Source organism: Anguilla anguilla, chromosome 19 (genome assembly GCF_013347855.1).
Source record: "Anguilla anguilla isolate fAngAng1 chromosome 19, fAngAng1.pri, whole genome shotgun sequence".
NCBI lineage: Eukaryota > Metazoa > Chordata > Actinopteri > Anguilliformes > Anguillidae > Anguilla > Anguilla anguilla.
Window position 1 is genome coordinate 7,760,505 of NC_049219.1, and position 19,869 is coordinate 7,780,373.

The 19,869-nt window shown below is 52.9% G+C and overlaps 1 protein-coding gene and 1 long non-coding RNA gene across 4 annotated transcripts in view; one reads left to right on the forward strand and one right to left on the reverse strand.

The window, feature by feature from the left end:
• Positions 1–19,869, reverse strand: part of LOC118219326 — a 285,113-nt gene that overhangs the window by 140,043 nt on the left and 125,201 nt on the right. The gene's annotated exons all lie outside the window — the stretch shown is intronic.
• LOC118219253 (membrane-associated guanylate kinase, WW and PDZ domain-containing protein 2-like) overlaps positions 1–19,869 on the forward strand; it is a 159,710-nt gene that overhangs the window by 102,371 nt on the left and 37,470 nt on the right. For all 3 annotated transcript variants that reach the window (XM_035402270.1, XM_035402271.1, XM_035402272.1), the window contains 4 exons: positions 1,289–1,368; positions 14,129–14,186; positions 15,337–15,458; positions 17,327–17,509. In XM_035402270.1, coding sequence (XP_035258161.1) covers positions 1,289–1,368; positions 14,129–14,186; positions 15,337–15,458; positions 17,327–17,509 — 443 coding nt within the window. The remainder of the gene's footprint in view (positions 1–1,288; positions 1,369–14,128; positions 14,187–15,336; positions 15,459–17,326; positions 17,510–19,869) is intronic.

Below are 19,869 nucleotides of genomic sequence, written 5' to 3' on the forward strand. Positions count from 1 at the left end.
TGGGCTGTTTTCTTCATTATGTGTTCTTGTGTTCTTATGTTCTAGATGGGCTGAATGGCCTGTTCTCCTCAGTATGTATTCTTATGTTCTAGATGGGCTGAATGGCATGTTCTCCTCAGTATGTGTTCTCATGTTCTTATGTTCTAGACGGGCTGAATGGCCTGCTCTCCTCATTATGTAATCTTATGTTCTAGACGGGCTGAATGGCCTGTTCTCCTCAGTATGTAATCTTATGTTCTAGACGGGCTGAATGGCCTGCTCTCCTCAGTATGTATTCTTATGTTCTAGATAGACTGAATGGCCTGTTCTCCTCACTATGTATTCTTATGTTCTAGACAGGCTGAATGGCCTGCTCTCCTCATTGTGTATTCTTATGCTCTAGATGGGCTGAATGGCCTGTCTAGAAGTTTGCTAGCCCCACCTGCGCTACGTCTGACTTTCTGTCCTCAAACTCATTTGCTATTGGAAAAAACTACATGGTTACTACGGTCTCCCTCTTGAACCGGCTGTGGAGTTAACTGTGTGCTGTAGGTTTATGTAGTTTTTAAACAGTTACTATCCGGCGTGGGCCTTATGGCTTTGGGTCAGCTCTTTGTTGCCTGAGCCGTTTTTGCACGCGCTTACGTAAGCTGCTCTGGATTACGAGCGTCTGTTAAATGGCGAAATTTAAATGTAAATGTAAATGAGCTGAATGCTGTATGGACACATGGTCCTTCAAATAACACCAGCTGTAGAGAGAGAGAGAGAGAGAGAGAGAGAGAGAGAGAGAGAGAGAGAGAGAGGAGTCGGAGAAAGAGCTAGCGGTAATGAGGCAGACCTGCGTTGCCTCAAAGTCCGTCGGAGCGCGAGTTTCGCGCGTTTCCCGTCGACTTCGACAGACAGGGAGGTCGGCCGCGACAACAACCAAGGGCCCGCGACGGGGCCTCGGGGGGGGGGCCAAGGTCAGGATCCCTTACCCCCACGCACCCCCCTGTTTCTGGATGCGGGCGCCGCGCGCCCCGGTGGGGGGGGGGGGGGGGGAGGGGATGCTGGGAAACCTTCCCGCCGGCGGTCCGTCGCCGATCCCCGGGCCGGCGCTGAGTCGGCGGAACTTCGCGCCTCCCTCCCGCTAATGACCCGCCCCGGAGCAAATCAAGCGGCTTCGACCGCGTCTGTTAACCTGCAGACCTTCTTTTCCCCACCGCTCGAGAAGCAGGCGCGCTGAAGGGAATTCACTTTTTTTATTGACGGGCAGTTACTGCATTGAAAATCTCTCTCTTTCTGTCTCTCGCCTTCCTTCCTTCCTTAGCCACAACACTAAGACGACGTCGTGGTTGGACCCGAGGCTGGCGAAGAAGGCCAAACCGCCGGAAGAGTGCAAAGAGGACGGTGAGTGTGGGTTCCCTCGGGTTCCGCAGGGTTCCCTAGGGTTCCGCAGGGTTCCCTCGGGTTCTGCAGGGTTCCGCAGGGTTCCGCAGGGTTCCCTCAGGTTCCGCATGGTTCCGCAGGGTTCTGCCGGTCAGCTGCTGGTTCTCCATGGGGTGGGTCTGTGTGCTGCTGCTTAGAGGCCTGAGCCAGCAGTAACAGTGTAGACACTGTGCAGAAGCTGTGTTAGCCTGTGCTTGGTAACAGTATAGACATTGTGCAGTAGCTGTGTTAGCCTGTGCTTGGTAACAGTATAGACACTGTGCAGTAGCTTTGTTACTCTGTGCTTGGTAACAGAGTAGACACTGTGCAGAAGCTGTGTCAGCCTGTGCTTGGTAACAGTATAGATACTGTGCAGAAGCTATGTTAGCCTGTGTTTGGTAACAGTATAGACACTATGCAGAAGCTGTGTTATCCTGTGCTTGGTAACAGTATAGACACTGTGCAGTAGCTGTGTTAGCCTGTGCTTTGTAACAGTATAGACACTGTGCAGAAGCTGTGTTAGCCTGTGCTTGGTAACAGTATAGACACTGTGCAGTAGCGGTGTTAGCCTGTGTTTGGTAACAGTATAGACACTGTGCAGTAGCGGTGTTAGCCTGTGTTTGGTAACAGAATAGACACTGTGCAGAAGCTGTGTCAGCCTGTGCTTGGTAACAGTATAGATACTGTGCAGAAGCTATGTTAGCCTGTGTTTGGTAACAGTATAGACACTATGCAGAAGCTGTGTTATCCTGTGCTTGGTAACAGTATAGACACTGTGCAGTAGCTGTGTTAGCCTGTGCTTTGTAACAGTATAGACACTGTGCAGAAGCTGTGTTAGCCTGTGCTTGGTAACAGTATAGACACTGTGCAGTAGCGGTGTTAGCCTGTGTTTGGTAACAGTATAGACACTGTGCAGTAGCGGTGTTAGCCTGTGTTTGGTAACAGTATAGACACTGTGCAGTAGCGGTGTTAGCCTGTGTTTGGTAACAGTATAGACACTGTGCAGTAGCGGTGTTAGCCTGTGTTTGGTAACAGTATAGATACTGTGCAGAAGCTATGTTAGCCTGTGTTTGGTAACAGTATAGACACTGTGAAGTAACACCCACATTAGTGTCTCTCAGTGGTTCGGTCCTGGGGCACCCCTCTGTATGCTGACTTTGGTAGGAGCCGACCTCTTGATCAAGGAATGCCACAGAGAACATATGCTGACGTTCTCTCTGGATGTTCTCCTTAAATGCGCCTTAATTGCACGCAGGTTCGGCTCGTCGATTTCATTTCAGTGACTAGGCGTCCACGCTTTCGGCCGCTTGGATCTCGTTTATTTTACCAATTCTGAATTAAATAATGCGAACTTTGGAAGGGGAACATTTGCCACGTTTCAGAAGATTAAAGCACTGGTTGGTATGACGGATGGAACGTCATGGACAGTGAACACGGGACATTAGTCTTCACGGCGCGCATGGCTACTTCAGACATAATGGGGCTTGAGGGAGTGAATCCGTCAACAGTCATATAAATACATTAACCTTTTATGGTGTGTGAAATATGCGATTAGAATGTTCTTAACTGAACATTCTGATGCTGATGTCGCGGTCACTCGTGGTGACTGAAAGCAGTGGAGTTCTAGAACACTGACTTGGGATTTAGAAAAAACATTCCAAAAGACCTACTCTTCAAAAAATTATATGAGTGTCTGATGAGGAAGGATTGCAGCTCGTTACAGTTACGTTGCAGTTGTGGTTGGAACAAAAACTAGCAAAAACAGGGGCCACCCTGGACCGATTTTGTGGACCCCCCCCCCCCCCCCTGACCGAAATGGGCCCCTGCATCTGACGGTAGCCCGCTGAGAACTCCCCAGGGGATTTTATCAGGCGCCTTTCCGTGGCGTCTGACTCCATTTCCTTTATTCAAATGTGTCGAGTGCGGGCGTGCAGCTTGCAGACAAACGGCGTTCGGCTGCCCGTTGGCGATCTAAATATTTGAATATTTACGAAGGCATTAAAGCGGACGGGCGTGTCTAAAAACGCACCGCTCTGAGAATGTATGTATTATAATAATAATAAACAACATTTTTTTCTCGTGAATATAGAGGAAATTGTAATGACGACAGTGACCTGGTTTGAGGAGATGGTGAAGATTGTTGCAGTGCTGGAGGAGGGGGGATTCTGTCATACAGGTGGCCACGCCCGTGGGGGGCGGAGACTTCAGGGTGCTCTGCGCCGTGCGATTGGCTCCACCTTCGCTGTGGGTGGTGATATGAGCACACACACCCCTCCTCTAGCTGTTTGAGGGAAGGGGGGGTGGGGGTGGATTTCTGTGTGTGACTCTGCTGATTGGGTGGAGCTGGAATACAGGGTTGCTGGAGGTTGGGGGATGGGGGGATGGGGGGGGGGGGGAAGTTAGCCCCAGCTGTGATGAGAGCTAACAGGATTACCGGGCGCTGTCTCACCAGGAGGGTGTGTGATCACAGCCCCCGGAGATGAGGACCAGCAGACAGCCAGCTGAGACACACACACACACACACACACACACACAGAGACACGCACAGACACGGACACACACGCATGCGCACACACACACACGCACACATGTGCACAGACACACAGACATGCACACAAACTGACACGCACACCCTCTCGCGCTCGCACACAGGCATTCCTGTACTTGCATACGCACGTGTGTGCGTGTGTGTGTCTGCGCGTGTGTGTTTCTGTGCACATTGTGTGAGTATATGTGTGTCTGCGTGTGTGTGTCTGTGCGTGTGTGTGTGTGTCTGTGTGTGTCTGCGTGTGTGTGTGTCTGCTTGTGTGTGTGTGTCTGTGTGTGTGTGTGTCTGCGCGTGTGTGTGTGTGCGTGTGTGTGTGTCTGTGTGTGTGTGTGTGCCCGCGCGTGCTTGTCTCCTCAAAGGCTCCTCAGCGTGTGCTCGGCATGCGGGCGGGGGACCCATCAGCGGGAGAACGTTCCGGGTCGCCTAATTCCGTCCCGTGTCTCCTTTCATATCGGACCAAAGGGAGGGAAAATGGGACAGGCTTCCAATCAAATCCTCTCCCCTTCAGCCTCGGGGGCACCCGGCTCCTTTTGCTCGGCCCTGAGAATTTCGCCGACGGGGCGCGGCTAATTTAGACCTCCATTAAACCCCAGTCTTCGCATCTTCTAAGGAAGGGAAGGAAGAACGGGAAAGCCTCCAATATCTACTTTCATTCGGGTTCCACCAGCTATTTTTTTGGGTAGTACCATAGATTTTTATTTCTTTTTTTTAGTCTAGAGGCTAGATGCTCAGCTCCTTACATTCCATTCTACCATAGATTGCGTAGATTAACCAGATACTGAACTGCATCTGTTCTAAAATTATCTGAAGGCGATAACTTGGTGATTATGCAATTTTACTGCAGAAATCAAAGACAAAGGATCCAAAATAAAAAAAATTATAAAACCGAGCCAAATCTTTTAAAAAAAATAAATAAAAAAAAATGGAGTTTTTTTTAGCTTCCTTTTAAATTTTTTGATTGATGGCACCTCCCCATTATCTAACAGCTGGCTTTTCCCATCGCCGAGGGATGTGAAAACTGACAGCCGCCCTCTTCTTTTTGATTGACACGTGGAACAGAGAGCAGGCTGGGACTGAATGACTCAGGACTTCCTCCCCCGTCACACATTTCCTGTGGCTGTCTGCGGTGTTTGTGTTGCCTTTGTGCAAACGGTTTAAAAATACAATTAAAAAAAAAAAAACATTCGCGGAAAATAACACACTTACTTACGTTAATGTATAATTTACCGGCTATTAATATTTAATTAAGCATTGCACGGTGTGCTAAAGATATAGCTGTGTTTTTTTTTGTTGTTTTTTTTTGTCGATGCTGGGGCACACAGAGTTGGATTTCGTTAAGCTTCCTGTTAATTCTCCTTAGCGAGCTTCGGGGGCAACGCGCAGGTCACAACAATCGAAAACATTTTCTCGACGTTTTCAGTTAAGATGCCGCCAAGCGGCTCTGTTGTTTTGGCGAGTTGTTCTCATCCGTGAAACGGCGTGAGCTCGTCAGCGTCTCCGGCACGCCAATTAGGAAGGAGCGACCAACCGGAGCCCTTTCGATTAAAGCCCGTTTGTGTCGCTTCAGCCAATGGCGTTTCAGCGCTGGCTCGTCCAGACCAATCGCTACGCGAGCGTTAGGGGCCGACGGCGGAATGTGCGGCGCGTTAGCGATCGAGAGCCCGGGACCTGAGCCAGAAGACCTCCGCTCCCAGGTGGGGCACAGATGTTTCCCCCCCATCCATTTGGGCGAGGCACAAATTGCCTCCGGTAAACACCCAGCTGGATTATGGGTAAAAACACGAGCGTTTGCAAGCAATCCCCGACGGAGGACGTCTGCTGAGAAAATGGATAATTGTAGCAATTTTGTCCGCTGTCTGTTTCAACCCGAATAAAACCGCGTAAAAACTGCCGTCGCGCGGGTGATGCGTGCTAGCCTGGCTAACGGACGGGGCGAGCTGGAATTCCGATTGAAATTGAGCAGAGGGTATTGGCGATGACTACAGGTGTTGTGAGAGTGCGCCATGGTTACGGACAGACTGCCGCATGTTGATGTGTTTAGCTGTATTTGCTGCTGGAGAAGCAGCCTGAGCCTGCAGTGTGCTGTTATGAGTGGGGCTGGGGGGGAGCTCAGTAAAAGGGGCAAACAGCTGGCTAGCAGCTACAGCACACTCATATGATTTAGGCTAACTGCTGCTAGCAGCACTGGAGAGGTGTTTGTTTGGACCGAAACAGTCATTAATAAACGGACAAGGAAAAGAAGTCTCTGAAGACTTGCTCCTGGCAAAACACACACACTCGCTCACTCGCTCACTCGCTCACTCACTCACACTCACTCACACACACGCACTCATTCACACACACACATACACACTCACACACACAAACGCTCACTCACACACACATGCTCACTCACAAACACACACACGCATACACACACACACACACACACACACGCTCACTCTCACATACACACACACACACACACACACACACTCACACACACACACACACTCATTCACACGCTCACTCACGCATACACTCGCTCACTCTCACACACACACACACTCACACACACACACACACACACACACGCACACGCACTCATTCACACACACACATACACACAAACACTCATTCACACACACACACACACACACACACACACACACACACACCCCCTCTAAATGAAGACGCGGTCACCGTGGCTGGTGAAAGCGAGCGCGGTGACCGGCTCCTTGTTCCGCTCGTTGGCGCGCGGAGGAGAGGAACCCGCCGCCGCCGACCGGTTCGTTCATTCGCCGAGTTCCGCGGCCGCGGCGCGTGCGGCAGGGGGGAGAGAGAGAGAGGGGGGGGGCGCTCTCTCTCCTCGCGAATCGTCCGCCGGAACGCGGACGAAGCCGGAGAGCGCCTTCGCTTCAGGACCCGAGAAGAACCTCTCCGCTCGGTCGCCATGGAAACTGTCTCCCCCCGTCGCGCCCCGGAGAGCGGGACCGAGCGTTTTTTTTTTTTAAAGGTGGCTCCGCGAGAGAACGGCGCGGATTTAAGGTGGTCCCGCCGTCCCGGATCTCCACCCGTCCTGCGTCGCCAGGGCCTTCCCGCCGGCCATATTTGGCGGTGGGAGGAGCCGCCGCTCACCCTGTGTGGCATTGGCACGATGCGGGAACCAATGCCTGCGCTCAGTCAACATCCCTCCTTAACTTTGACTGACCGGTAAACTTGAACGTTACGCTGTTTCTGCATAAACTTACATTACAGGTATTCGGCAGACGCTCTTATCCAGAACGACATACACAACTTTTACCTTTTACCATTGTATCCATGTATACAGCTGGATATATACTGAAGCAATGCAGGTTAAGTACCTTGCTCAAAGGGTACAACGGCAGTAGCCCTACCCAGGAATTGAACCTGTGACCTTTCGGGTTACAAGCCCAGTTCCTTACCCGCTGTGCTGCACTGCCGCCAACTAAGATTGGCAAACTACTGATTTGCTGATTGTTGAACAACAAACTTCTTGGTTTGTTAGTCATAATTGTGAGTCAGCGTTAGGGACAGATTTTTTATTTAGTCCCACCCACTGTCCATTCTCTCCCTCTGACGGACACCGGAAACGCATCATCACCCTGTTCTCGTTAACGACGCCCCCCTAGAAAGAACATGGCGGCTCTCCTATTTGCGAAACCCGGGGAAAGTATTCCCGCTGCCGTTGGCTGGATGTTGCATCATATAATTTCCCTGAGGTTCACTTGCATTTTCCAGGAAAAAAAAAAAGTGAATCAGGCAACAAGGGCAAAAAATTCACGCGTATACTCGGTTACAAAATGTTAAATATCTCCCAGAAGAAATCTACAAACCGCAAGCGAAATGGTACAGTGTGAACCATGTGAAAAGGCAACCCGTGTTTCACATGGTGTGGCAGTGCGGTCACAGAACTATGCTTGCAAGATGGATTCCTGTGTGGGGCACTACCCTCGAGCGAAGTACACACCCTGAATGGCTTCAGTAAATATTCAGGGGTACGTACTTTGCCTGTCGCCTGTCACTGGGCATAAAGAGTCTGCTATTGCCGTGCTCCCCTAGCTGTTACCTACTCTGAGGGTTATCCGGATGCAGCGCTGAACTGAGTTCCTGCTCTTTGCCCCCTTGCCTCCCCCCCCCCCCCCCCCACCCCCCGACCCCAACCACAACCAGTTTTCTGGTTTCAAGTAATGCATCTTTAAAAATGTAGCCCTCCTACGTACCCCTCGCCAAGCTGGAAGACTGCCGGCGGGTGACCCTGCGACTCTGAGGCTGATTGAAAGCCCTGGCGTGTGTGCACATTCTTTTGGGACCTCGATTTCAACCAGCCTGCCCTGGCTGCTACTCTGAGGCTGATTGAAAGCCCCGGTGTGTGTGTGTGTGTGTGTGTGTGTGTGTGTGTGTGCGTGTGCGTGTGTGTGTGTGTGCGTGTGTGTGTGTGTGTGCGCACAGTCTTTTGCGCGTTCTTTTTCCGACCTTTACTCTAACCGGCCTGTCCTGCCGAGTTAGAATAATCTCATTTACCGGAGAGGGCCCGGACAAGTTGAGCCCGCAAACGGAGTGAATAATGCATGGAGCGTCGCCAAGCGCCCGATCGCAAGACGGCGGATCGCAAAAAAAACCCGCGAACGAATCGCGGAACGGCCAGGCTGGGGCGAGGAGACGCCCGCGTCCGCGAGGTCGGGAGAGGGAGGGGGGCCCCCTGCTGGCCGGGAAAGGAAAGGCATCTCTTCCCCTTCGCGGTCGCAGCGTTTCCGCGGCGATTGTGGACGGAGCATCTTCACCTCGTGGCCCTCTGTCCCCCCCCCCGTTCCGTTTCGGGTTGTCAGAAGTCCAGATAACGGCTGCCTCGTCTCGTTAGCGCTGCTGCTGATGGGCCTCAGAAATCCCAGAGGGCCCCGGGGCCTGCTCTACGGCTACTCCTTCGCTTTCATGTTTTTCTCCGCGCCTTGTTATTTCTTACGCTACGTAAGGTTTGATCGAACCACGACAGTACTCCTTCCTCCACAAACGCTAAGGGGCGATAATGACGCTGGCAAGGCGACGATTCCTTCAAGAAGAGAGTATAATTGCCCTTCTCGGGACTTTGTGTCGTGAAGCAAATTAACGACAGCGAAATTTGCGAGTTCGCGAACGAAACGAACAGATTGCTTAGCGGAGCCTGAATCCTTTCCGCCGAGCGTTGGATCCCGGGCCGTGCTTCCTCCTCCTCCTCCTCCTCCTCCCCTTGCGGCGTTAATTAGCGGGAAAAGCCGCGTGGCAGTGCATTGTGGGTATACGCTATATCGCCAGCGTTTGGCACGCGCATGTTACGTTACGTTACATTACATTGCATTACATTATGTTACATTACATTACGTTACATTATGTTACATTGCATTACATTACATTATGTTCCATTGCATTACATTACATCACATTACATTATGTTACATTGCATTACATTACATTACATTACATTGTTACATTGCGTTACATTACATTACATTACATTACATTACGTTACATTGCATTACATTACATTGCATTACATTACATTACATTACATTGCATTACACTGCATTACATTGCATTGCATTGCATTACATTACATTACATTGCATTGCATTGCATTGCATTGCATTGCATTGCATTGCATTGCATTGCATTGCATTGCATTGCATTGCATTGCATTGCATTGCATTGCATTGCATTGCATTGCATTGCATTGCATTGCATTGCATTGCATTGCATTGCATTGCATTGCATTGCATTGCATTGCATTACGTTACATTACATTTATTTGGCAGACGCTTTTATCCAAAGCGACGTGCAGTAAGTGCGTGTTCTACACGCGTGCGCGGTGAGGGAAGGGTCCCTTTTCCGCGTGCGGTAGCGTGTGGACGGCAGGTTCGGACCGTATCCGCGTCTGCGTGCGAGCGCGTCGCGCGCGTAGCGATAGGACTCCTCCCTTGGCGACACGCCGCTGCGGATCGGTGGCACGCCGCCCGTGTCGGGGGGGGGGGGGGGGGGGCACTCCAGCGGTTGTCAGGAAGCGTTTGACGTTAAGTGCTTCATTTTGTGTTCAGCGGGCTGACGTTGAGGAGAGCGGGGCTTTCTTGGAGATCAGCCCTGGCTCTGCTTGGAGAGAGAGAGAGAGAGAGAGAGAGCCGGGGGGCTTTGATCTGCCGTCACGTGTGTGTCTCGGGCAGCGCTGCTGTGCGTGCGTGTGTGTGTGTGTGTGTGTGTGTGTGTGTGTGTGTCTGTGTGTGTGTGTCTGTGTGTGTGTGTGTGTGTGTGTGTGTGTGTGTGTGTGTGTGTGTGTGTGCGTGTGCGTGTCTGTGTGCGTGTGTGTGTGTGCGTGTCTGTGTGTGTGTGTGTGTGTGTGTGTGTGTGACTGGAGTGACAATCACAGCACAGTCAAGAAGCTCTCCCAAGGGATCTCGGCCCAGTCCCAGAGCTCTGACACGCTTCACGAACCACAGGTCCTCTCCTGTGTGCGTGTGTGTGTGTGTGTGCGTGTGTGCGCGTGTGAGAGAGAGAGTTGCCAGGAGCAAGACTTTAGGGATTTCTTTCCCCATTTCATTTATTAATGAGGGTTGGGTCCAAACAAAAACATCTTCAATGTTGCATGTAGCAGTTAGCCTAAATCACATACACGCAGCTGCCACCCTGATCCTTTCAAAGTCTCTGAGCAGAACCGCTTTCAGCCAGGCTATTTATAGATCAAAGTCCAAACGGGGGGCGGAGCCTGCAGATTTTTCAGCCTCTGATTGGTTCTGCCCCTGGGGTCGCCTTTATGTAATAGGAAGCTCAGTTTCAAAGTGATAAAGGAGGGCGTGCTTGCGGAGACAAGGCTAAGAAACCTATTAGGAAGCGGAGTGGAAAGATTACACGAAGCTTTCTTTCAGCTTAATGGGATTTTATTTTAGGGAGGTGAGATGCATTATCCCATTGTTGAATGTGAAACGATACAGATGAGTCGGGATTTTTTTGATCTCATGAATAGTTATTTTAAAATGGAGCCCGACGCTTGTGTTACGGAGTGCAGAATGCCGCGCTTCGAGCTCGCGAGAGCGCGTGGCAACTAAACTGCAGTCTGATTGGCTGAGCCCTTTCTGCTTTCCTGGCCCCGCCCCCCTTGGATTCAAAAGCAGTGTAGAAAATCGGGGACCCTGTTCATAGAGCTTCTCGGAGTAAGAGCGCTGACCTGGGATCAGTTTAGTCTTTTTCGCCCGCGGTGGATGAGGTGGGGGGGGATGCGGGGGCAGCGGAGAACTGATCCGAGGTCAGCGCTTCTGAGGCGCTTTACGACCGGGCCCCTCCCCCCCCCCCCCCCCCCCCCTGCGGGCGACATCATCTCTGACTCATCGCGGATGGGCGAATCGCGGCCGGCCGGCGGGCCCGGGACAGTGGTGCGTGAGGACGGGGCCATCTGCTTCTGGAGTCCGCGCCAGCTTCCGCCCTTAATTATTTAACGCGCCCCGGTCATTCATTCGATCCGCCTTATTAATCACGATCAAAAAATCACAAGCCGCAGCCACGGTGAAAACGATTCACTGCCACCCCATACAGGAGAGAGCCAGAAAATTAAGATGGAATAACCGAACATTAAAATTAAGATTAAGAATAATTGGTTCTCCAGAAATAGTTTTGTTACCCCCGATGTAAAGGGGCGGCTGGAGTTCTGTCACCCCTGATCTGAGGGGTAGCTGGAAGTTCTGTCGCCCCTGATCTGCAGGGGGCAGTTGGAGTTTTGTTACCCCTGATCTAAGGGGAAAGGAGAGTGCAATGTAACTCCTATTTGTCACGCACTGCACTTTGACGTTGCTGTCAAGCAGCCACGGCATTTAAATACGCTCTGCTTCAGAAGTAGTGCTACAGTGCTCTTCACTGACTGACAGTGTGTCTACACAGCGAACATGTATTAATCTGAGAATGCCAATGTTCTTATGAGTCCAATACTGCAAGGATGATTTGTACTGAACATAATGCTGCACTCTGTCGTACTGTTCTGTAGTGTGTGTGTGTGTACAGTGTACATATGTGCATACAGTGTATGTTTGTGTGTACTGGACATGTTTGTGTGCACAGTGTATGTATGTGCATACTGTGTGTGTATTTGTGTACTGGACATGTTTGTGTGCACAGTGTACGTATGTGCACACTGTGTGTGTTTTTGTGTACTGGACATGTTTGTGTGCACAGTGTACCTATGTGCATACAGTGTATGTTTGTGTGTACTGGACATGTTTGTGTGCACAGTGTATGTATGTGCATACAGTGTATGTTTTTGTGTACTGGGCATGTATGTGTGTTCAGTGCATTTCAGTGTGACGTGTTCAGAAAACAGTTCAGTGCAACACGATGTTTCTAAGTAGCGACTGTGCTTTTCAAGATCAGCGTGACCCAGCTGGTAGCAGCCCAATGCGTCTGCGGAGGACCACCCCAGGGATCCGAGGAGCGAGAGAGCAGGAGCGTACCGGCGAGGGCAGGAGAGAGAGACGGAGAGAGGGAGAGAGAGACGGAGAGAGGGAGAGAGAGACGGAGAGAGACGGAGAGAGACTGAGAGAGATGGAGAGAGAGAGACAGAGAGAGAGAGAGAGAGAGAGAGACAGAGAGAGAGAGAGAGAGAGAGACGGAGAGAGACTGAGAGAGATGGAGAGAGAGACTGAGAGAGACTGAGAGAGACGGAGAGAGATGGAGAGAGAGACTGAGAGAGACTGAGAGAGACTGAGAGAGACTGAGAGAGATGGAGAGAGAGAGACAGAGAGAGACGGAGAGAGATGGAGAGAGAGAGACAGAGAGAGACGGAGAGAGATGGAGAGAGAGACTGAGAGAGATGGAGAGAGACTGAGAGAGAGACTGAGAGAGAGAGAGAGAGAGAGAGAGAGAGACGGAGAGGGGGAGAGAGACAGAGAGATGGAGAGAGGAAGAGAGAGACGGAGAGAGGGAGAGAGAGAGACGGAGAGAGACAGAGAGAGACTGAGAGAGATGGAGAGAGAGACGGAGAGAGACGGAGAGAGACAGAGAGACTGAGAGAGATGGAGAGAGACAGAGAGAGACTGAGAGAGACAGAGAGAGATGGAGAGAGATGGAGAGAGACGAAACGCAGACCCCCTAACCTACTTGAACGATCTCGTACCCTGGTCAACAGAACAGCTGGTCTTTGGAGCTACCGGCCAGCCCGGGCCACCCGGCAGCCCCGCTCCGCCTCTGCGGCTCGGTGGGAAGGGGGGGGCGTTTGCCGGGGGGGGCGTTGGCGGCGAAGTGATTTGCGAGCCGCGGGCTCCTGCGGCGGGACTCCCGCGACCGCCACCTCGTAAAAAACCGCCTCAAACTAATCTCCACTGTGTCATCTCCCGCGATTTACTGCATATAGCCCCGAGTCTCAGAGCTCAGCGTCGGTGTTCCGGGAAAGCTTGGTGCAAAATCTCAGTGTTTTCGGCCTGAGTTCGGGAGTCTCGGTGCTGAATATCAGTGTATGGGAGTCTCAGTGCTCCGGGTCCTTGTGCTGGAGTTCTGTTTCCTGTTTCGCCGTGAAGCGAATGTTTGTGTGTGTAAAATGCACTATAAATATTAAATTGAGTGAAGTGCTTGGGTTCTCAGTGTTTTCAGTCTTAGTCTTTGAATCTCAGTGCCAGAGTCTTGGTGCTTTGAGTCCAAGTGCCGAGAGTCTCATTTTTTTGAGGTCTTTGGATCTCTTTGAATCTTAATGTTCAGAGTCTCAGTGATCTGGTAGTCTTAGTGCTTTGAGTTAGTGTTTGGTGTCTCAGTGCTGCTCGTCTTAGTGCTTTTGCCTGAGGGGGTGGGAGGTGGGGGTGTTCGACAGGGCCAGGCTACAAGAGCCTCACTGGAGCCCCTTGTGGACTTTCATTGTGTAAAATATTCAACACACTCCTTTGGTCTTTTTTGCAGAACACGTTCCTGCTTAGTTTCCATGGAATCAATGAAACTGTTAGCTCAGCAGATCCGTGAGCACAATAATGCATTGCTCAATAACAGAGACGGCACTACGGACCCCAGAAACGAATTGCGCAGGACTACAAAAATCCTGCGCTGGCTCATTAGACCGCTCGAGATGATGTTCTATCTCCCGGCTAATGACGCTACTGTCAAAACCGCTAGAGAATGTTTCGCGGGGAGGTTGGTTCCTCCCTCGGGGTTCGGCACGTTGGGGTTGTGGGTTCTAACCTGCGTTTCTTTCCTCCCCAGAGCTCCCGTACGGCTGGGAGAAGATAGACGACCCGATTTACGGCAGTTACTACGTGGAGTAAGTGTCGGCCTCCCGCCCTGAGTTAGCGCCCTCTTCCTCCTCCTCCTCCTCCTCCTCCTTCAGCGGCACGCGCCATCGCTTCCTGTTAATCGCTTCCTGTTCGAAAGCGCCCCTTCCGCTTAGCGTCGCTTCCGTTGAACGTTTTAGCCGCCGCTTCTCTCTCTCGCGGGTTTCCCGGAGAGCTTCCCGAAAACACGAGCGGCGGTCGAAAGCGGACACGTAAAATAAAGACGAATAAAAAATGTAAAAATAGAGTCCTATTGAGCAACTGAAACAACTCGCGTAAAAAAAAATTGAACAGAACGAAACGCGCTTCTGATTGGCGGAGGCGTTTCGTCACATGACCCTCGGGCGGCTCTCGGTGCGTCCCGCTCGGAGGGGAAGCGTGGTCGCTATGGAGACCGCGGGTCTGAGCGTGGACGTGTCCGGAGGGCGCCGGGGAACGTTCTGGAAGCGCGCTCGGCGGGCGGCTAACTGTTTTACGCTCGGCGGTTGTTCAAAATGGCCCGCTGGATCTCTCCGCCTTTTAACTGCCGCTGGATTTTTTTTTCTGTGAGTTTCTTCTTATTATTATTATTATTATTATTATTATTATTAATAATTCTTATTTTTTTTAAAAAATCTGTCTGCGTTCCGTCTGTTTTCTCACAGTTGAAGCATTCGGTAACCCACGAGAGAAAGATGTCGTGCTTTTTTTTTCTTCTCCTGATTTATAAGCCGGAAAATAATGTTAATTAACTTTTGTTTGTCGGTTACGTGATTTCTAAACACAAGAAAACGGAGGTTTGACACGGCATATCCATTCTGTAATGATATTCTCTTTCTTCCCTTTTTGATTGGTAGCCCACTAAGCGGCCGCACTGCTGATTGGTTAAAATGTAAATGCTGTGTTACTTCCAATACCAAATCCTCCTGTTGGAACTTTACTGCATTCGGGATTAACAAATTCTTTTAAAACCTTGACTGGATGTAACGGCTTAATGTAATAGTTTTGGCTTTCTTTCAGTCAGTGATTTTGATTGGACACAGTCTTTTTTGAGATATCTATGGTCACTGAGTGGTAGCCTGGGATGTGAAATGCATTCTATGGTAGGTCATGTGTGAGCGGGTTATCCTAAGGTGTGTCGTCTCTGCTGTTTCCCTGCAGTCACATAAATCGAAGGACCCAGTTTGAGAATCCCGTCCTGGAGGCCAAGAGACGGATCCAGCATCAGCAGCAAATGCAGAGCCAAGGCCTGTCCTCCCTGCCCCTGTCCACTGTGTACAGAGGTAACCCTGCCCCCTCCCCCTGCCCCGCCCCCTCCTCCCTGCCCCTGTCCACTGTGTACAGAGGTAACCCCGCCCCCTCCTCCCTGCCCCTCCCCACTGTGTACAGAGGTAACCCCGCCCCCTCCTGCCTGCCCCTGTCCACTGTGTACAGAGGTAACCCTGCCCCCTCCCCCTGCCCCGCCCCCTCCTCCCTGCCCCTGTCCACTGTGTACAGAGGTAACCCCGCCCCCTCCTCCCTGCCCCTCCCCACTGTGTACAGAGGTAACCCCGCCCCCTCCTCCCTGCCCCTCCCCACTGTGTACAGAGGTAACCCCGCCCCCTCCTCCCTGCCCCTGTCCACTGTGTACAGAGGTAACCCCGCCCCCTCCCCCTGCCCCGCCCCCTCCCGCCTGCCCCTCCCCACTGTTTACAGAGGTAACCCCGCCCCCTCCTGACTGCCCCTCCCCACTGTGTACAGAGGTAACCCTGCCCCCTCCTCCCTGCCCCTCCCCACTGTGTACAGAGGTAACCCCGCCCCCTCCTCCCTGCGCCTCCCCACTGTTTACAGAGGTAACCCCGCCCCCTCCCCCTGCCCCGCCCCCTCCTCTCTGCCCCTCCCCACTGCGTACAGAGGTAACCCTGCCCCCTCCCCCTGCCCCGCCCCCTCCTCCCTGCCCCTCCCCACTGTGTACAGAGGTAACCCTGCCCCCTCCCCCTGCCCCGCCCCTTCCTTCCTGCCTCTCCCCACTGTTTACAGAGGTAACCCTGCCCCCTCCCCCTGCCCCGCCCCTTCCTCCCTGCCTCTCCCCACTGTTTACAGAGGTAACCCCGCCCCCTCCTCTCTGCCCCTGTCCACTGTGTACAGAGGTAACCCTGCCCCCTCCCGCCTGCCCCTCCCCACTGTGTACAGAGGTAACCCCGCCCCCTCCTCCCTGCCCCTCCCCACTGTGTACAGAGGTAACCCCGCCCCCTCCTCCCTGCCCCTCCCCACTGCGTACAGAGGTAACCCCGCCCCCTCTCGCCTGCCCCTCCCCACTGTGTACAGAGGTAACCCCGCCCCCTCCTCCCTGCCCTGCAGTCATACGCCCTCTAGTGCGGTGGAGGAGTAAGTCCCCATTGTGCCAGCAGATTTGATACGCTGCACACTCTTTCCCCAGCACTGTCTCAATCCTGCGATGTATTCCTTGCGTCTGTGGTCTCTCTGAAAGTAGGGCAGCGTAGGGTTTCCTCTGCCTGCTATTTCAGTCCCATGCGCGCGGCGCTGCGCGTGATTCGCTCCTGTCGCTCGCACGTCACGCGGATATCTGACAGCCTTTAATGCGGCGGGTTCTCAAAAGCAAAAAAAAAATAAAATTAATAACGAGATGGGGGGAATCTCTCAAATGCTGAGCCCTAAGCTCTGCGGGCGTACAGTTTACATTATTTACATTACATTAGCGGCAACAGCAACCCCCGCGGCGCCGAGCCGCTGCTCATTTCCGATCCGGAATGGCGGGTGCCCGGCGAGCCGCGCGTCCGAGGGAGCGTAGAGAAAGCGTTTGAGGAAAAAGGTGGAGCGGAGCGGGAAAGCTCGGACCCGGCCTCCTCCTGCCACGCGTTGCCGCTGACGTGCGAACGCGCGTCCTTTACGCTCCAATCAATGCCTGTAAACTAAACTAAACCAACGTGTTAGCGTTAGCGCCTCCTAAATGCCTGTAAACTAAACTAAACCAAACCAACATGTTAGCGTTGTTAGCCTGCTAAATGCCTGTAAACTAAACTAAACTAATGTGTTAGCGTTAGCACTTGCTAACCGGCTGTAGCGCATTGTGATGTGAAAGGCTTGGCCGTTCTCTCGGGCGGCCAGTAACGAAACGGCGGCGCGCGCGTCCGCCCGCGTGTCTCCGCAGAGAAGCCGGCGTTCACGCGGGACGCCTCGCAGCTGAAGGGGTCCTTCCTGTCCACGGCGCTGCAGAAGAGCAGCATGGGCTTCGGCTTCACCATCATCGGCGGCGACGAGCCCGACGAGTTCCTGCAGGTGAAGAGCGTCATCCCCGACGGGCCCGCCGCGCAGGACGGCAAGATGAACACAGGTAGCCCCCGCCCCCCCCCCCTTTCCCTCGCCGCCTCCCCCCCCTTTCCCTCGCCGTCGCCCCCCCTTTCCCTCGCCGCCTCCCCCCCCTTTCCCTCGCCCCCGCACCCCCCTTTCCCTCGCCCCCGCACCCCCCTTTCCCTCGCCGCCTCCCCCCCCTTTCCCTCGCCGCCTCCCCTTCTTCCTTTATCGCCTTCTCATGTCCCTGTCCTCGCCCCCCCCCCCCCACGTGCACCGGGAATGGATCGCTCCACACTGCCATTCAGCCTCATTGTGTCACCCTCTCACCCCCCCCTACTTGCACCGAGAATGGACCGCTCCACACTGCCATTCAGTCTCATTGTGTCACCCTCTCACCCCCCCCCCCCCCTACTCGCACCGAGAATGGACCGCTCCACACTGCCATTCAGTCTCATTGTGTCACCCTCTCACCCCCCCCCCCCTACTCGCACCGAGAATGGACCGCTCCACACTGCCATTCAGTCTCATTGTGTCACCCTCTCACCCCCCCCCCCTACTCGCACCGAGAATGGACCGCTCCACACTGCCATTCAGTCTCATTATGTCACCCTCTCACCCCCCCTACTTGCACCGAGAATGGACCGCTCCACACTGCCATTCAGTCTCATCGTGTCACCCTCTCACCTTCCCCCCTACTTGCACCGGGAATGGACCGCTCCACACTGCCATTCAGTCTCATTATGTCACCCTCTCACCCCCCCCCTACTTGCACCGGGAATGGATCGTTCCACACTGCCATTCAGTCTCATTGTGTCACCTTCTCACCCCCCCACCACTCGCACCAGGAATGGATCATTCCATAAAATTGTCTGTCAAATTGTCAAAACAGCTTCGTAGCTAATTGCACAAATATGGACGAGCTGTTGCTTACAGCATGCGTTGAGAACAGGTGCCCCTTCGGAAACGGAAAATGTTTCCAAAGGGGCACGGAAAAAAAACTCTCCTCCTCTTCCCCCCTGTCCTCCTCTTCCTCGCACGCCTCACGGTGTGCCTCTCGGAGAAGCGGACATCTTGGCCGGCCTGTCGGTCGCGACACTCTTGACCCCGCTCCCTCCCCGTAATGTCAGCCTTAAAACTGTCCCAGCTGGACAGTCTGTCTCTCCCTGGGAACCCGTGCTCCGGCCAAGGTTTATCTGCGCCGCGCGCGCGCGTGTGTGTGTGTGTGTGTGTATGTGTGTGTGAGTACATGCGCATTAATATGCCTGCCTGTGTGTTTGTGTGTATTCACGTCTGCGTGTTTTTGTGTGCAAGCGTCGTGTGTGCGCACGAGCGCCCGCCATCTGCCGTGTTCGTTCACACGTTAATCACCCCGCGCCTGTGCGCGTGTCGCTGTAGTTCCAGCCGAGGCTTCTGGGAGACGTAGTGCGGACCCGTCATTTCCAGGCCCGGGCTACCGTCCGTAACGAGGTCAACAGCACACACAACGCGCGGAGGAGTGATTATGTTCCAGGGCTGTAAATACACATTTACGCTCCCCGAGGTTCCCCTAGGCCTTCGCCAAGCGTGTACAAACAACAGCTCAATTCCACGGCCTGTCTTGCCGTCCGTTCCGATTGGCCGGTTCGTGCTGACACATCGGTTACCCCGGCGCCCGCCCGCCCCTCCCCTGTGCAGGTGCTGTTTTTTGCCTGAAAGCCAAAAGAAACAAATGCAGCCTCTGGGCAGAGAAAAAAAAAAAACCCACCCCGAGTGAACATTTCTCATTGATTAAAGCCTCACGTTTGACAGAACCCGTAGCGTCTGGGGCGCTACGGCTAACGCTACATCCTCGAACCCGACTTGCCGCTTAAAGCACTCTGTCCTCAGCCCGTTGTGGCGCTGTACTTCATGTAGCAGGTTTATGTACAAACTGTACAAGCTGCAAACGTTCGCGACTTGGCACGAGCCCTGCTTCTCGCTTCAGTCTTTTTGCATTTGCGCTGTCGAGAGACAGCGTCTGCTAAATACCTCACTGTAAATATGCCCCATACCCTAAGCCAGTGGAAACCGACCCTGATCCTGGAGAGCTGCCATCCTGTAGGTTTTAATTTCACCCCTAATTTGGAACACCGGACTCTGCTAATTAGCAGCTCGAGGAGATCCCCCTAGCTGTCGAATGAGATGTTGGAAGTACGAACCTGAAGGATGGTGGATCTCCAGGAACAGGGTTGGTTAACACTGCCCTACACCCTAAACCCTGCACCCTACACTAGGGGTGGGCAGCTCTGGCCCCTCGAGTGCCGGTGACATTGAGGGTTTTTGTTTTTATCTGAGTGTGATCACTAGAGTTAGACGCACGATTACTAGTCTGAGGTTGACTATATGACTTAATGAGGTTGACTATATGACTTAATGGTGAAG